Source organism: Stegodyphus dumicola, chromosome 1 (genome assembly GCF_044657685.1).
Source record: "Stegodyphus dumicola isolate Sdum_Otavi_A_Nest chromosome 1, ASM4465768v1".
NCBI lineage: Eukaryota > Metazoa > Arthropoda > Arachnida > Araneae > Eresidae > Stegodyphus > Stegodyphus dumicola.
The window spans coordinates 84,229,494-84,246,940 of record NC_140768.1 but is presented as its reverse complement, the minus strand read 5'-3'; the positions used below and the strand labels follow the sequence as shown (position 1 = coordinate 84,246,940).

The 17,447-nt window shown below is 35.0% G+C and overlaps 1 protein-coding gene across 1 annotated transcript in view; it reads left to right on the top strand.

Moving 5' to 3' along the window:
• Positions 1 to 17,447, top strand: part of LOC118183124 (uncharacterized) — a 356,054-nt gene that overhangs the window by 323,701 nt on the left and 14,906 nt on the right. The window contains exon 27 of the mRNA XM_085817140.1: positions 16,797 to 16,838. Coding sequence (XP_085673266.1) covers positions 16,797 to 16,838 — 42 coding nt within the window. The remainder of the gene's footprint in view (positions 1 to 16,796; positions 16,839 to 17,447) is intronic.

Below are 17,447 nucleotides of genomic sequence, written 5' to 3'. Positions count from 1 at the left end.
TTCTAAAGACCTTAAATGTGCTTCTACCTTAGTAAATAAGTCACACAATGATAATTTGTCTTTACCCCTAGCTTGAACATTCGCTGTAATTAATTTAAAAAATTCCCTGACATAAACATCGATAAGAATATCTTTGTACCCATAACGCCCTTGAAAAGCTCGCAAAGCTTTCGAATAATTTTCTGAAGTTATCGGGTAACTTTCTAATAAATGCCTAGCACGAGTTCCAGGTTCTACAGCTTGTAGCAAATATTGGAACTTATCACAATCATCTAATTCTTTAACTTCATATATCTTCTTAAACTGTGTCCAAAATGGCAAATAATTAATTAACTGAGAATCAAAATGTTTTATATTCAATTTAGGTAATTTATACCGTTTGACTTTATAGTTACTACTGACATCAGAATTACTAAAAACTGCGTCATTTGGAACTTTGTTTACATTTAGTAATTCACTAACTTTTCTTTCAATTGTGATGAATTCATCAGAATATTCCTCACAGCTTATAACTTCGATTTCTAAATCATCTTCAGTGGCACTGCCCTTAATTAAGAAGTCTAGTACCTCTGAATCATAAGATTTTAACTCAGCAGTTATCGTTTGTAACTTCACAATTTTATCTTTTAATACAGCTTTATCTGCTTGAGCATTTTTACTAATTTCGTTCTTTAGAACCTTAACCGTTCTAATGAAAGCACTGCGTGCCGTTGCACGTTTTTTCTTTATCATATCAACATTTATTTTTACTTTAAACTCCACTCAAATATTTTATCTTAACTTTTAAAGTAATCCTATTAACGTAATCTTATTTCCTCAATCCTTTATTGGCATCTTACACATAAATTTGTTTTACGTTTTTATTAAAAAACATAAAACTTATAATAAATATTTTAAGCTGAAAATACTAAATATCTATTTCTATTCAACTTAAACATGCTTTCATTCAACAAAATGCATCTTCAGAAAATAAACATATTTCAGGTACTCCTGTTTTCGAAAGCATAAATAACTATTCTTCTTTAGGACAACACATGCTGATGGCGGACGCCAAAACTTTATTATATTACATAATTAATCAACTACTGTTGATCGAAGTTGTCAGAATCCACTGACATATGCAGGTTCTATTTATATTCCTGATTTAAAAAACAAGAACAAAATGCATTTACCTGTTCTGATGCGTTGTTGAATCTGACGTGATGTTTCAGCTGGCAATCTTCTTTACAGAAAAACCACAATTGAATTTCTTGACATCACATTTTATTTACATAAAACATTCAAAAGGAAGAAATTAATATTTAAATACATTTTCTTGTACAACCTCTCTTTTTCTCTTATGGCTGTACGAAACAATTTATCCACCCATCACACGGATTCGAAACCGAACTATCTACTGTTTACAAAAAAGAATTAAAAAAAAAAAAAAAAAAAGGGTTTTAATTTTTCTTACTAATGGAACCTCTGGCGCCTTCTAGCAGGAGAAAGCCACTTTAGATGAACATTTAACAGATTTAACAACATTTAAGTCGCTGAGTCCCTGGAACTCAGCGGAAGTGAAGTTCCTGCCTTGGTCGGAAAGAATCTGGAGGGGGCGTTCCAAATCTCGACACCCAATTCTGTAACAGAACTTCAGCTCTCGTGACAGCCTCTTGATCAGAAAACTGGATAAGCTTCGGGCCACTTCATAAAGTAATCCATGACAACGCGGATGTATTTGTTGCCATCCGTGGTCCGAGGAAAAGTTCCAAGTATGTGGAGGGCTATTCGCTCGAAAGGCGCTCCTACATTGTATCGCTGCAGCCTGCCTCGTCTACGTCCCTTCGGTCCTTTCCTGGCTGCGCAAGCATCACAAGATCGGCACTACTTCTCAACATCGTTTCTCTCCGAACTCCAGAAGAAGCGCTCTCGGACCTTGTTTAGTGTCTTCATATAGCCGAAATGCCCTCCTGTTGAGCTGCTGTGTATTTCCTTCAGAACATCAGGTATTCGGTTTCGAGGAAGAAGCAGCTGCCATCTCTTATTAGATCCATCGCCGCTTTCCCATAGTCGATGTAAGACTCCATTTCGGAAGAGGAGTGAATCCCAGAGAGCCCAGTACCTTTTAGTTGCAGGGCTGAAAATGGAAATGTCTTGCCACTTCGGTTTGTACTGGATGATTTCTTCAGTTCTATTATTGGCCTAATGTCAGGATCTGCTGATTGGTCTTCTCTAACTTTTTCATTACTCCACAGATCTGGATCAGGTGAGGTTGAAGATGTTACTCGCCGGATACTCGGATTCACCAACCCGTACTTAGCCTCGGCTCTTTAACAATGGCTGCAGTATGCAGGACAAGGCTTCCTGGATAAATCATCCGCATTTCCGTGAGAGGAGCCTTTACGATGTTTTATCTCAAAGTCATATTCCTGAAGTCTTTGAATCCATCTGGCTATTTTTCCTTCGGGATTTTTGAAATTCAGTAGCCAGATTAGAGAAGCATGGTCAGTCCGCAATAAGAATTTTCTGCCATAGAGATAATGATGGAAATGTTCTATGGCCTTTACGAAAGCAAGCAATTCTTTACGGGTGACGCAATAATTCTTTTCCGGTTTGGACAAGCCATTTACTCCAATAGGCTATTACTCGCTCTTGACCATTAATCATTTGAGAAAGGACAGCTCCCACACTTTCGTTGCTTGCATTTGTGTCCAATATAAATTCTTTGTCTGTCTGGGGATATGCGAGCACGGGCGTAGATTTTAATGCCGTCTTGAACTGATTAAAGGACTTCTCGCACTCCTCAGTCCACACGAATTTTTGTTTACTTTCTGAGAATTTATGCAGAGGCGTTGCGATGTTGGAGAACCCCTTCACGAATCTTCTGTAATACGTACAGAGTCCCAGGAAGCTCCGTAATTGATGAATATCTACAGGACGTTCCCAGTCCTGAAATGCCGACACCTTTTCTGGATCTGTGCGAACACCTTCGGCAGAGATGACGTGCCCGAGATAGGTAACTTCACTGCGGAACAACTTGCATTTCGAAGGACTCAGTTTAAGGTTGGCATCTCACAATTTCTGGAACACCTTCCTGATATTTTCTAGATGTTCCTCGAACGTACGGCTCACTATAATGATGTCGTCTAGGAAGGCCAGACAGGATTCGTAAGATAGACCACGAAGCACTGTTTCCATCAGGCGTTCAAATGTTGCAGGGGTGTTACAGAGTCCAAAAAGGCATAACTTTAAACTGCCAGAGTCCTTGACCGGTAGTGAACGCAGTTTTCTCTCTATCATCGGGATGAATTCCCACTTGCCAGTATCCACTCTTGAGGTCCAGAGTGGAAAACCACTTGTGTCCTGATAAGGTGTCTAGAGTATCGTCAATCCTGGAAAGAGAGATGAAATCCCTAATGAGGAGGCCACTAATACCTATCTTGGGCTATTTTCAAAGTATTCAATTAGTCCAAATCTGATACTATTCTTTTCTATGGAGCTGGCTATTAATAATTCTGTCATCGGAGGGATGGTGACATCTGTTTTTGTTGTTACTTGGTGAGCTTAGGGAATGCCACTCTTCTTTTCAAACACAGTTATTACCTTCTTTTGCAGAGCGCATTTCGTTACGTTTAAAGTCCAACGTAAAGTCGAACTTCCGCAAAAAGTCCAGTCCGAGTATTAATTCGTCCGCGATGTTAGCGACGAAAGCTAAGTGCTTGTAGGTCTCATTTCCGAAGGTAATGATGATGTTAATTTTACCTTCAATGGGAATCTTATCACCTGTCACTGTTTGTAAAGTCACACAGGGCGGAGTCTAGCGCAACGTTTCGCTCAATTTTCGAACTACATCTGTTCTTACGATGGTTACATTTGCTCCCGCATCTATGATCATTTTTCAAGGATGCTTATTCACGTATCCTTCGACGAACAGTCCGTTATCTCCGCCGCTCATTGAAGATCATGTGGGAGTCCCACTTGTTATTTTCCACCACGATTGAAAACTGGGTCCTATATACACTCCATGATGATTTTCCATCGTATGTGCTTGGTTTGTTATCAAATGAGAGTACACTGAGGGAAGCTTGAAATCTTCAGCTTCATTCTTGGGCTCAGTCCGGTTTTCTTTCGAAACATCTACTTCTTTCCGGAATTTTCTCAATTTTTCTTCAAGTCGTTCTTCCACACCTGCTATTTTTGCTCAGGTATCCTCCCTAAGCTCCACGATCTCACTTTTAATCTTTTCTTGTTCTACTTCCATCTGTTCGAATTTCTCTTCCACCTTTTCTTGAATGGCTTTTATTTCGCTCTTGATCTCAGCTTTTATCTCCTCCTGTCCGACATTCATTTCTTCCTGTCCGGATTCCATCTTTTCTTGGAATGCAACAAAGGCAACCATTAGCTGTCTTAATTGTTCCTCTATCGCTCTTGTCGCTGAAATTCACCCTCAAACCCCACTCCTGACACCAGTTGTTACGTTATTTTCTTTCTTCACGTTCGTTCGGGGTTTGTAGATTTGAAGTGAATAACGACGACACTTGCTGAAGTATCGAAACACACTTTATTTACCAATATTAATCAGATAGCTCCAAAATCTCGTTTACAATCGTCGAACTGTTATAAACACTTTGACACATTCAGCGACACAGCCTTCACACTGTCAGGCAATAACGGTGGAGACAGCTTCACTGCAAAGCACCCGATTACAGCTCCCAACTCTGCATGGTCGTTCTCGGAGCTCTCCATGCGATGCTCTCGACGACACACAAGAGTATAGCTCTCGACTCAGACATTCTAAGACAGAACTCGACGATACACTGATTCGCGATGCACTAAAAGACTCTCTCGATGCACTCGAAGACCAACTCGGAGCTAGACTTCGAAACACTCGCTCAATGACTGACTATCAGCTCGCTAGACGAGGCATACTAACTGATTGCGGACCAGTAGGGTTTATATAGCTTTCGGCTTGTGTTCTATAACATTCTGGGCTAAACCGGTATAAATTCGTTCCAGAAGTTTCTCCATCCGTCCATGGTATATCGCCAGTTTTGTCGCTAAATGGGGGATTTCTCCCCAAATGTGGCAGCCCTGCCTTCTTTTCCCATTTATGGCAACCCTAAAACTGCTTTGCGGGGAAGCCATCTCATCGCTCCTGTACATTTCGTAACAATATGTTATATATGTTACAGCATATACTTTAGGAATTACAGAAGATAGCTCAATTAATGTCTTTTTACCATTGTTGTTTAAAGGAGAACGGAGAGTTTGCTTTTAAATCTGCCAAAATTTCAAATTTTGTAACCTGTACATTTTTAGATTAAAAAATTTTTAAATCATGTGTATCAAAGAGTGGAAAAGTCGAAAGATATTCAAACATTTGCTAAATTATTAGTAGCTTTGCTAAATAATTAGTAGTTTCACACAAATTTAATTTAAAACTTTTTTTTTTTCATTCTATGCAGTAGTACAGGTATTGAATTTGTGAGATTTTTCCTTTGTTCGTTAAAGGAAGATACTTAAAAAAATAGTTTCGGCTTGAAATTTAAAAACATCTAAAATGAAATTTGAAAACATTGCTTCACACATTTTACTTTTATCCACAAACAGTGTGTGTACAAGACGGAAACTCTGTAACTTATCAGGAAGTGGCTTAAAAATCGGTGTAAATCTTTTGAAAACAGCGACAAACACCGTGATTAAACTAAATAAAAGCTTATAGAAATGAAATGAGCTTAAACAGACAGCTGTCGGGAGCTTTGCTATATAGTATATCAAAGTGAATAGCTTTAGAGGTTAATGTACTGTTATAATATTTGAGCATATATTTGATTCTGAATACATAATATTGCATTTTCTTGAAAAAAGTGGTTAGGTTAGGTTAGGTTATTTAATTACGGCAAAGCCTCGAGGATTATCTGCTTAAGGGGAGGGGTGCCTTCGTGGAGGACTTTCTAAGGGAAACTGGCTCGTCTATACGTTACACATGGGAAAAACCACGAAACCGCCCATGCAGCCAGCCCGTTCGCGGGATCCGAACCTCGGACCGAACTACCAGTGTTCAGAAACTTTACCGCTCGGCCGCTGGTGGACTCCTGAAAAAAGTGGAAAGCACATGTCTTCATAATCTTGTAACCTTGAAATTCGCACAGCTACTTTTCCTTTTAAAGTTTAATAAAAAAGAAGAAGAAGAATGAAATTCATAAACGTAACGAAAATCTGACTACGACAAAGATCAGTTTACCAGTATATGATCATAAATGATCTATTTTTGGTTTGTTTCTATTCAGGTCTATTTTTGCTTCAAGTATTTGAAAAATAATCATAATTCAAGATCAGAGGTAAGACGCATTTATGATTATCATGTAGCACATTTAAATGGCAAACGCTTATTTAAGGTGTAACAAGACAAAAACTTGTAATTATGAAATACTAACAGTGAAATTCAGACCAGAAATTAGCATGATACTAAATCTATGCATCATACTAAATCAAGCAGAAATAATCAAATCTAAGCCAGAAATTAGGTCATAAAAGCAGTAACAGATTAAGAAGAAACAACCAATCCAGCCCAGAGATTAGGTCGTAAGCACTAATAGCCCAAACATACGAATAGAAACTATCCGAAGTCTGCTTACTAGTTTGTCCATATATCTAAAAGACAAAATTCTGCATCAGAATGTCAGTCAAAATTTAGAGCTTAGTTAAAGTTATCCATTAAATCTAAAAATATTTAGGTATTAGAAAGTAATACTCTTCGGTTCAGTGAGATAATTACACTTTGATTAGTTTTTAGATTTTACTTTATTAAATTTGGAAATAGTAACTGCCTTTTAATGGTCATATTTTCTAATTCATTATATAGTTCATTATTATATCAAATATTAAATAACGTCGTATTAATATCAAGATATAAACTAAATTACTTATTTTATTATTAAAGTTACACTTTCAAAACTATTATAACCATTTTGAAAGTATTCATGAAACTTCCAGAAAACTGAAAGAGATATTGAAATGAAAATTATTTGCATCGAATATGTTTCTCATTACGGTAAGCATAATCATTTAAATGTCATATTTCAAGCACATCGCAGTGTGAAATGATTTTGTTCAATATACAGCAAAATATCTTAAAAATGAATCCTTAATAAAGCATGCGTATTGCTACGAGGAACTTTCGCGAATCATAAGGAGGAATATCATAAGTTTCGCGAGAAATATCATAAGTTTTCGATGTTACTAAAAGCTTTTCGATCTAAAGTTCTTTTCGACCTAAAGTTGTATGGTTGTAATTATTTAAATTGATCAGGTATTTATAATTTCAGTCTTTACTATAACTTATTTTTTCCATTTTCTTACTGGAATGCAAATGAGTTAAATAGCATTTCTGCGCGTGCACGCTTGGGTTTGTTCCTGCCGACTCAGATAATTTGTAATTATTCGGCACTGCGTTACCGCTGCAGACATTTGAATTTGTTATAGCGACAGAGTTACTGAGCCAGGTTACGTTAAGATCTAATTTGTATAGTTTACGTTTAAAGCTGATTTTTTGCTGTTATTTAGTTTAATTAAGAGCAGTAGTTGAATTTGTCAGCACAGTATCGTGCATTTATGCTCAATTCAATTAGTTCTGTTTAAATAAAAAGGCTTATATTTATTTAAAGCTTATCTGACTCTGTAATTAACTTCAGATATAGAAATTGCCCACCAGCGGCCGAACGGTAAAGTCGCTGAACACTGGTAGTTCGGTCCGAGGTTCGAATCCTGCGAACGGGCAGGCTGCATGGGTGTTTTCGTGGTTTTCCCTATGTGTAACGTGTATACGAGCCAGTTTCCCTTAGAAAGTCCTCCACGAAGGCATCCCTCCCCTTAAGCAGATAATCCTCGAGGCTTTGCCGTAATTAAATAACCTAACCTAACCTAACCACTTTTTTCAAGAAAATGCAATATTATGTATTCAGAATCAATTATATGCTCAAATATTATAACAGTACATTAACCTCTAAAGCTATTCACTTTGATATACTATATAGCAAAGCTCCCGACAGCTGTCTGTTTAAGCTCATTTTATTTCTATAAGCTTTTATTTAGTTTATTTAGTTTTATTTAGTTTATTTCTATAAGCTTTGCCGTAAATTAAATAACCTAACCTAAGACATAGAGATTATTTGCATTTACTGGGACGATTGCGAACTATTCGAAAAATACAAGCAATAAGATAGTTTTTTTTTTTTTTTTTTTTTTTTTTGTAAGCCAAATTCATAAATTTACTGTTAAATAAATGAAAGAGATTAATTTTCATGCTATATCATACTTTATTTTAAAAAGCTAATATATTTATTGAAATTAAGTGCTTCCATTTTTGTAAAATAAAATACATTCTTCGACAACATTAAACGATGAATATATATATTTTGTTGTGTGTAACGGTTATTTCATAAAAGATGATAAATTACATATTTCGGAATATTGTAAGGCAATCTATACATAATACACATTTGTTGTTACACATGGCTATGTTGAAATTATCAACTCAAACATATAAAACAGCTCAAGTATTACACATGAACAATGATAAATAAAAACAGAAGAGCAAACATTTATAAAGTAAGAATCAGAATAAATGAACATGGGAACAAAAGTAAAAAGTTAAAAATTTAAACAACAAGGAAAGAAACATAAGAGATGTAGTCTTTACAAGGAGTTCATGAAAGCTCTACCATTCCAGTATAGTTTACTGATCTCACCACGTTTCTGAAAATCTTAATCTAGTTTTGGGCATATAAGAAGATGCTCTGCATTTGTGATGCCCGAATAACAAATCTGACATATACTAGATGGAAGAATTCCCGTTTTATTAAGATAATGTGCCACTACGCAATCGCGATTTGTTTGCAGTCTGAAGTTTGCCACAGCCTCTTTTCGGGGTTTTTGACAAAACCTTTTCCACGTGTCTTCAATGTTAGCCCATGATTTGCCTGTTGTTTTTGCTGCTTGATCAGGTTTAACAGTATCAATTAATTGCTCAAAAATATACTTTTTAAGTGCTTCTGGAGGATGCGTTTTGCTGTCTTGTAACGCAAGTGTTCCTCTCTTGGCTAGTGCACATTTATCTAAGTAAATCTTGTAGGGTTTCCCTTATTTTCCATAACAAATTTATTTTAATTTTGATACCTTTCCTGAACTCCTCAACTTCCCCTCGCATTTTTTCGCCAGGATGTAAATTTAAAATTAAGTGAATGAGTATTTAAACGGCTGAATCTCTGAGTTTATTCAGATCGTGTTTTCGATAGCCAGCGTACGTTTCGTTGCTATCTCGCTGTTACGCCAGCAAGCCTCTCAGCCATTTCGGATTATCGTCACGCCTGTTAGGCTTTCTTAAGTCAACCTAAGTTTAGACGTAACTTAACGTGCTAATCCAGCATTATCTTATTTTAGTTTTAGACTTGAATTATATTCTACATTTCAGTTTCACCGCAAGTTCACTGTGCCATTGCAAAGCACGAAGTTCATGACTTTCTGTTGATTATTTGAATTAAATAAAGGGTTATTTTCACCCTTCCCTTGTGCTGGTATTCATTCACGCCTATGCCAGAATTCGGCGATTCACTGTAGGATCTAATTTAGTTTATGGGGAATATCACAGACAGATCTTACAATCTAAAAGTTTCACAAAACTATGCATCTTATTGTGTTATCATTTTGCATTTTTCAAGAAGGAAGAGCTCAAGTAATTAAAATTCGAAAAACTTTGAGTTCGGATTTTTGGAGCTTTATTTTAATTAACTACTGAAGATACTATTTAAATAAACGGTTAAAAATATACACAGCTTCATTTTCGACTTACTGATAAAAATGTTATACTTTTAATAAGAAGAAGCTCTTCATTTCGTAAAGATGATTAGGTTTTCAGAGTATGAAACTTGTAAGTCAACTTGGCGACCACAGATCTTCCACTTTCCTATTTCAACGTGCCAAACACTTACACCACGAGAGCTCACATGAGGAATGCGATAATTTCTTACAGCGGTAGGCATGACTTCAAGACTTCACGACTTCAAGAATTTCATTGAACTGCATCATCAAAAGTTAGTCGAGCGGAAATATGCTAAATAAAACGTTAATCCAGCAAAATAAAAGGAATCCTAGATATCAATAGTAAAAATATGGACTGGAAAGTAACTGCAAGGAAACTAATATTACTTGAAGAGCAGTAAAGCTTAATAAGAAATCTTTGCTCTTAAAGCACATTTATGATTTAAAAATATTTATATTTCCTGATATGAAAAATGCTCTGTAGATTTTAATATCCAATTCTTAAAAACTTGTTAAAAGATTCTAACGCTGTAGAAAAGAATCTGCAAAGCGTTATAATCCTTTCTCAGTTCGCTAGAAACATGAAAAGATACGGGGGTTGTAAATTAAATAGTGGCAACTTAATCTTGAAACTCGCAGAAGGGCGGGCATGCGCAAATAGGATGTGGGAGCGGTGAGGTGGCGCTGTTGTCGATGTGTAGAGTGCAAAAAACAGTCGATCTGCTTAGAAGGGTAGTTGTTGTGCGGCGTTAAAGTTTCGTTTCCATCGTTTTAGAGCATGTATTCAAAAGGTGATCAGCAGTCGTCGCTTAAAATCGAGGTCACCCGTGGCAAAAATGCAATAGAATGCTATCGAGGATTAGTGGTAGCCTGTGGCACAAATGCCTTATAGGACAGTAAGTAGCACGATGGGTTCAAGCATTTCGTTCGGGTCGGATTTGCAAGGCACAGGTCGGCCCTCCATTCCTGAAGAGCAGATTGACATCCTGAGCGGTCTCCTTACCATAGACCGCCGATGGACTGTCCGAGAATTATCCTTAGAGGTTGGTCTGAATCATCAAACGGTGTGGCGCATAATGAAGAAATCTCTCAACATGAGGAAAATTGCTTTCCGCTGGGTTCCACATCGACTAACCGAAGTACAGAAATGTCACCGGTATGCACTGGCTGGCACCCATTTGGAGAGGTACCGCAATAAATGAGACGCATTTCTGCATCGTATTGTCGCCATTGATGAGACATGGGCACGAGCCTATGAACCTGAATTAAAGCGTTGATCAAATGAATGACATCACCAAGGTTCGCCACGTCCACAGAAATTTCGACAGGGACCCATTCGGGAAAGCTTATGCTGATTATGGCATACGACTGGGACAGTGTGATTCTTACACATGCTGTACCTGAAGGACAAACTGTCAACGCAGATTACTATTGCCGATTTCTACAGCACTATCTGCGTCCGTCTATGCGGCGCAAACGGCCACGTTTATTGTACAACAATCCCTCTATCGTATTGCATGACAACGCTCGTTGCCATAACGCAAATAATGCCACTGTCCTTTTACGAAGGTGGCAGTGGGAAATCCTGGAACACCCTCCCTACTCACCCGACATGAGTCCTTGTGACTTCAATTTATTTCCGAAGCTGAAGGAACCCCTCCGAGGTCACCGATTTCATGACGTTTCACTTGTACTCCCCGCAGTACGGCGCTCGGTTGCTCACATCAACAATCAACATCTCCTATGTTGCCATTACTTAATTTACAGCCCTCGTACTTTTGTTTATTTTATTTTATTTATTTTTTTTTTTTTGTTATAATTATTTTAAAAGAAAACTTATATTTTGCTATAAACAGCGCACTCAGAAAGGACAGTAATGAAAATATGCAGCATTTGTTAAATGTGATGCTTATATCATATGCGTAATAGTTCTTAAAATATATGTGTTTAAATTATTTACATCAGCATACATACATACATATATATATGTACAACATATGCATATAATATATTATATATATATATATATATATATACAATATATGCACATATATATATATATACATGCAATATATGCATATTATATATATATATATATATATATAAAATATGCATATATTGTATATATATATATATATATATAAATAATAATTTATATATATATAAATTATTATTTAAATTAGTAATAGCACCTTAATTTTTAGTTTTTTTTTTTTTTTATTTGGTATTTCCCCTGTCGATTCTAAAAATAGTAATCTTTTTCTGCACTGCGTCATTTCGAATACTAATCTATGTCATATGGCTCTTACGTAACGCTGATTGAAGTAAATAGAACTAAAACTCAAGCATTCAATAATAATTTTACAGCAGCATTAATTGTCTATCCAAACATACTAAAAACTCATTCTGAATTAAGATTTCATCCTAAGCAGAATAATTTAACTTTATGTTTCAGTTTGGTGTTTTAGTTTATTATGCTTAATAAATCCCATTGACCAAATTACATTGGTATTTATTAATATATACTGGTAAATAACATTATTTATCACATTAACTAAACACATGGCTGTTATTAATACTAACTGGATTTTTCACTTCCACTGTAATATATACAAACACATACCTACAATAGCTACAAAGAAAAGTCACTTGTTTTCTACACTTCGGCCTAGCTGGATTGCTGCTACCTGCTCGCTTTTACTGCAAAACTATCAAAGATGTACACGCTTTGAAATAGGCACAAGTAGTGTGCCAAGTTGTTTCTGGTCGCCAATTGTTTTTTGATATAAAGATGAACATTTAATCTGACTAGGCTGCCAAGTTTGCTTTTCATGATGGATTAACATTCTACGCAAATCAGTATTTCTACATCATAATTACTTCTAATTCTATTGCTCTCATTATATATATATATATATATATATATATATATATATAAATTAAAACATACTTCTAATGTACTATAAAAAGCTTTGATAGAATATTATTGCTTTTTTCAAGAAATGTTTCAGTTACAGATAAAAATCTTTAGTAAAAGTTATTCATATGCTAATAACTGCAGACATTTGTGCTGCTTAAAATTAGATATACTGTTAAGACAACTCCACGTTACTTTTATACAGCTCACTAAAGGTATTCTCACGCTACAGTGTACTAAAGTATCTATAGTACACTAATATTTTTAACAGTGACTATACATATATATATATATATATGTATGTATGTATAGTATATAATAATTTATTTCCTAAACAGTATAGATTAATTGATTATATTATCTCCTAAGTTTAATTAAAGTAGAATTATTTTAATAGTGTGCATCCATACTGGTAAGTTATATTTTGAAAGATGTTTTGAAGTAATTTGCAAGCAAAATGTTAATAATGTTTTAACGGGGACTGGAGTTAAATCATCACGAAGAATAATATTTCAATTGTAAAAGGAAAAATTAAAACATGTAATCATTGTCATTGATCGGAAATTGGTTGACTTTTCAAGGGGAACAAACCAACTCCCGTTAAATGAACAATAATTGATAAAAATACGTAAATACGAAAGTGTTTCGTCTTTACTGGAGTTATAAGTTAAAGCCAAACCGGCAATTCTAGTCAGGCCAAATATTTCCGCGAATAGTAGGAATTACGAACCAATGCTGATACTCAAAGATCTTATTCTTATGAAGCATTTTAGTCAATTCAATTTGGAGTAAAAATCAATTACTGTAGAGAAATCCTATAAAACTCGAGTAACCGTCCCCGACACTTTCATGTTTATGCATTTGAGTACTATATTATTTTTAGAAATTAGACATTGGAAATTGTCATTATGAAATCGAATTCAAAGTAAAGTTGAAATAAACATAGAAGATTATAAAAAAAGATAAATAATGCAAACTTTGTAAAAACAAATCAAAGAAAATATAAAAATAATATAGAAAATAATATAAATAAGATCAGTGAATGTACATGAAGATATAAAGGCCAGAAAAGGCATTAAATAACTTACATTCTTTCCAGTGGGGGAGTTGGCAAAGTGTTCTCTTCGTGTCTGACTCAGAAATGTAGGGTGTCCGAAAATTCTTAGTGGCAGTAGGGGCTTTGAATAATATCAGTCGATAAGACTTGGGTGAAGTAATTTATGGTAGTGGGTGGGACTTGTGTGTGTGTGTGTGTGTGTGTAAGGTAAAAAATATGTAAATCAAAATTATAATTTAAATTAGCAGTAATCCATAATTACCCCTCTGTCCTAAAAATCGTAATAACTTTTCTTAACTGCATGATTTTTATATCAGTCCATCTCGTATGGTTTACGTAACGCTGATGATATAGCTAATTCGGAATATGAACTCAAAATGTTGAGAACTGAAACCTTTCTAACCTAAACCGAAACCTTCGCTTGGTAAGCTTCCATACCGAATAACTACGCACTTTAGCTTTCTTTCTTCTTCTGTTTACCTCGATGACATGTCGCTTAACCTCTACTAGATATTGTCCATGGTTCTAAAAATATCATCTGTATAAAATTGTGTACAGCGCACCCACAATGATGATGCGCAACAAAAACGTATATGTGTCCTAAGAATTAGTTATCAAGAAATAAAATTATGTATAGAATATATGGCTATGTCTCTCTTTTAGTGTCATCTTTCTAATTGCGCAGTAAAAGCTTTCCAAGTTACAACGCACAGAACCATTTCCAATCCGTTGCAGATTTCTCCAAGTCATCCTGTTACATACTTAATATACTGATATAACGTTTTTGGATTGCTTACATTATGATTCGTTTGCGTTTTGATATTAAAAACTGTATATAAAGAATAAATTCACTGCATAATTAAATGACATGTAAAATAAGAGGACTACATTATAAAAAGCAATGTGTTTCTCTTTTGAAAGCAGAATTCAAATATTAAATCATTACTAACAGTTTATTTATGCAATCTATCTTGTGTTTTATCCAACTTGTGATATTTATTTAAAAAATACATCTGACACACTTACAAATATGCGAAGTAATTCAAAATGAATGGCAAAAAAAAAATGCATTTCTTATTTATGAATTTATTTCACAAATATAAATGTGACATGAGAAGGCTAACTTTCCAATTTCTTTTGTTAACACTGAAAAGCTGGCCATTTCTGTAACATTTCTCACTAGAGGGGCTTATATTCAAATTGTTGGCTTCAATGAAATGAAATTTTATTGTTTGTTAGAATACGCAAAACCATCATCGGCAAATGTTGCTCAAAAAAATTTCCACATCACATTTGATAATGAAGTACCTTACATCGCATCACAACATACCAAGTAGAGAGATCAGTTTGACGACATACGTTGCTTATTCAAGGAAAAAGTATAGGATTTATCCCTGAAACAAAGCGCAGGTGGAAAATATTCGAATTATTTACCGACGAAGCCTCGCGCTAGAAAACACTTTAGCACGCAACGTGCAATAAAATAGTATGTATAATACTAACATTTGCGGTTCAACCCATACAAATTTCATGTGATAAAAGGCTACTGAGAAACCAAAATAAAGAAACATCTGCCAGTATTTGTAAGCACAGCTTAGGCCGGGTAAATTTGCGTTCAGAATTATATTCGCTAAAGTGAACGAGTATAACTTGAGATTTGAGAGCTAAGGAATTACCATTTGTTACACTGCAACATGAATGCAATTCTCTGAAAGTAAACGCTTTTTAGGCTTGAGTTTGATGTATTTGATCTTTTTTTTTTTTTTCGGGGAGCTTCCGTTCCCAACTGAAAGAACAGATACTCAGCTTTAATCTCTAGCAAATGAAGCACCTGCCACTTTCACTTACACACGCATACGATTACCTCAGTCAGCATGTTCCAGCAAATTACTTAATGCCTTGCGCTTTTTCCTTTTCGGGGATAGGCTCCTAGCGGTCGAACGGTAAAATCGTTGAACACTGATAATTCTGTCTGGGGCTCCAAATACCGGCGAATGAGCTGCCTGCATTGGCGCTTTTGTGGATTTCTTCATGTGTAACGTACGAATCAGCTCCCCTTACAAAGTCCACCATGAAGGTATCTCTTCTCCTTAGGTCGAATGCTTTACCATAATTAACTAAACCAAACCAAGTGTTTGGGGTAAGTGGAAGAACAAGGTGTTCGTACCAATACTTCCACAATCTTATAGCAGTTAAAGCAGATGGTAGGCGATGCCTCGACTCAATTTATCAGACTCTGTTCGGTTGGAACGCCTTTACCTACATCTAGACTACGGTAAACACTTCTATCGTGTCTCAAAAAGCGCCCATGTCCAAAAATTCCAGGTATATCCGCAGGAATTAAGAGAGTTAAACTTTCATAATGTCTCTATTTATTAAAAAATGTAACGCAACTGTCACGGATATGTCTTTCTTTTACAACATATGATTAATAAGTAATCTTTAAATTTCGTGAAAATTTCGCAGGCTGGGAATTTGTTGACTTCTTCTATGTCCATGCAGTGTCTGTTGTCTTGCAATAATGTAATGCAATAACAGTAATCCTGAATACGCGTTTCAAATTTAGAAAAAGATCGTTCGAGCAAATATTTTTTTGACCTGATCCTCTCGTGTTACCTCTAAGCCTGTGAGCATTTAACGAATTAAAAACCTTAATTTAAAATTTTAGGTATTTGAATTTTTAGACTGGATTTTCTTACCTTTTTCCGGAAGATGTTATAAGACACTTACAAATTCTTTGGTTTTTAAAGTTGACTATGATTCTACGGTGTTTCAGAAGTATCAGTTAGTTCATAGTTGTGAATATTTCTTATGTTAAAATGTTTAGACTCATAACATAAATTTTCAGTTAAAGTTAATTTCAAAATAAATTTTGTTTACCGTATGCAAATAATTTGTGTTGTGGTTTATGGTATAAGTTACAAACGTGTATTGAGCTTAATTATGGCTCTAACTGCATGCTGTATCTATCATACATTTCCTGTTTATAACATCAGTTCTACTTTTTTTTTTTTTTTTTTCCAGGGATTGACGGTAGCTATCTCGTACGTTTCTTGGAAACGTAAAGTAAGTACCACTATTCTTTTAATTCAACTTCAAATGAATTTTATACAACAAAGTAGCGCACAATGCGAATCTGCTTAAATAATCAAATCATTATTGAATGATTTGCTGAGAATGACATAAATGTTAACCAAAGTAGTGTTTATGATTATGTAATTAAAATTAACAAAGCAGTTGCGGTTCAAATGACTTTGATGTTTATGTGTATTTCCATAGTATATAATCACAAGACTGCTGATTATAGGAGCTTAAACGCTGAATTATAGAATCATTTAACTGCGTTATTATAATGAGTTTATTAAATTTTATGTTAAAGTAAGAATAATTTTTAATGTGACTAGGTATAACTGTAATAGCCATTTTGAGATCCGTATGGAAATGAAAAAAGAGTGGATCGAATTTCAGGATAATGTTACTTTATTTCGAAAAACTAATTAAACAATTTGTCAAAAACTTGTGTGTTCAGGTATCTGTATTGCTTAATGGTGTAATTCGCTGATATTTATTTTCGATATCATTCTTTTATTTTATTGTTCATGTCTTCATGATAAATGATACATATTGAATCTGCTTATATGCATGTATCGATTGATTGTACTTATGTTTATCTTC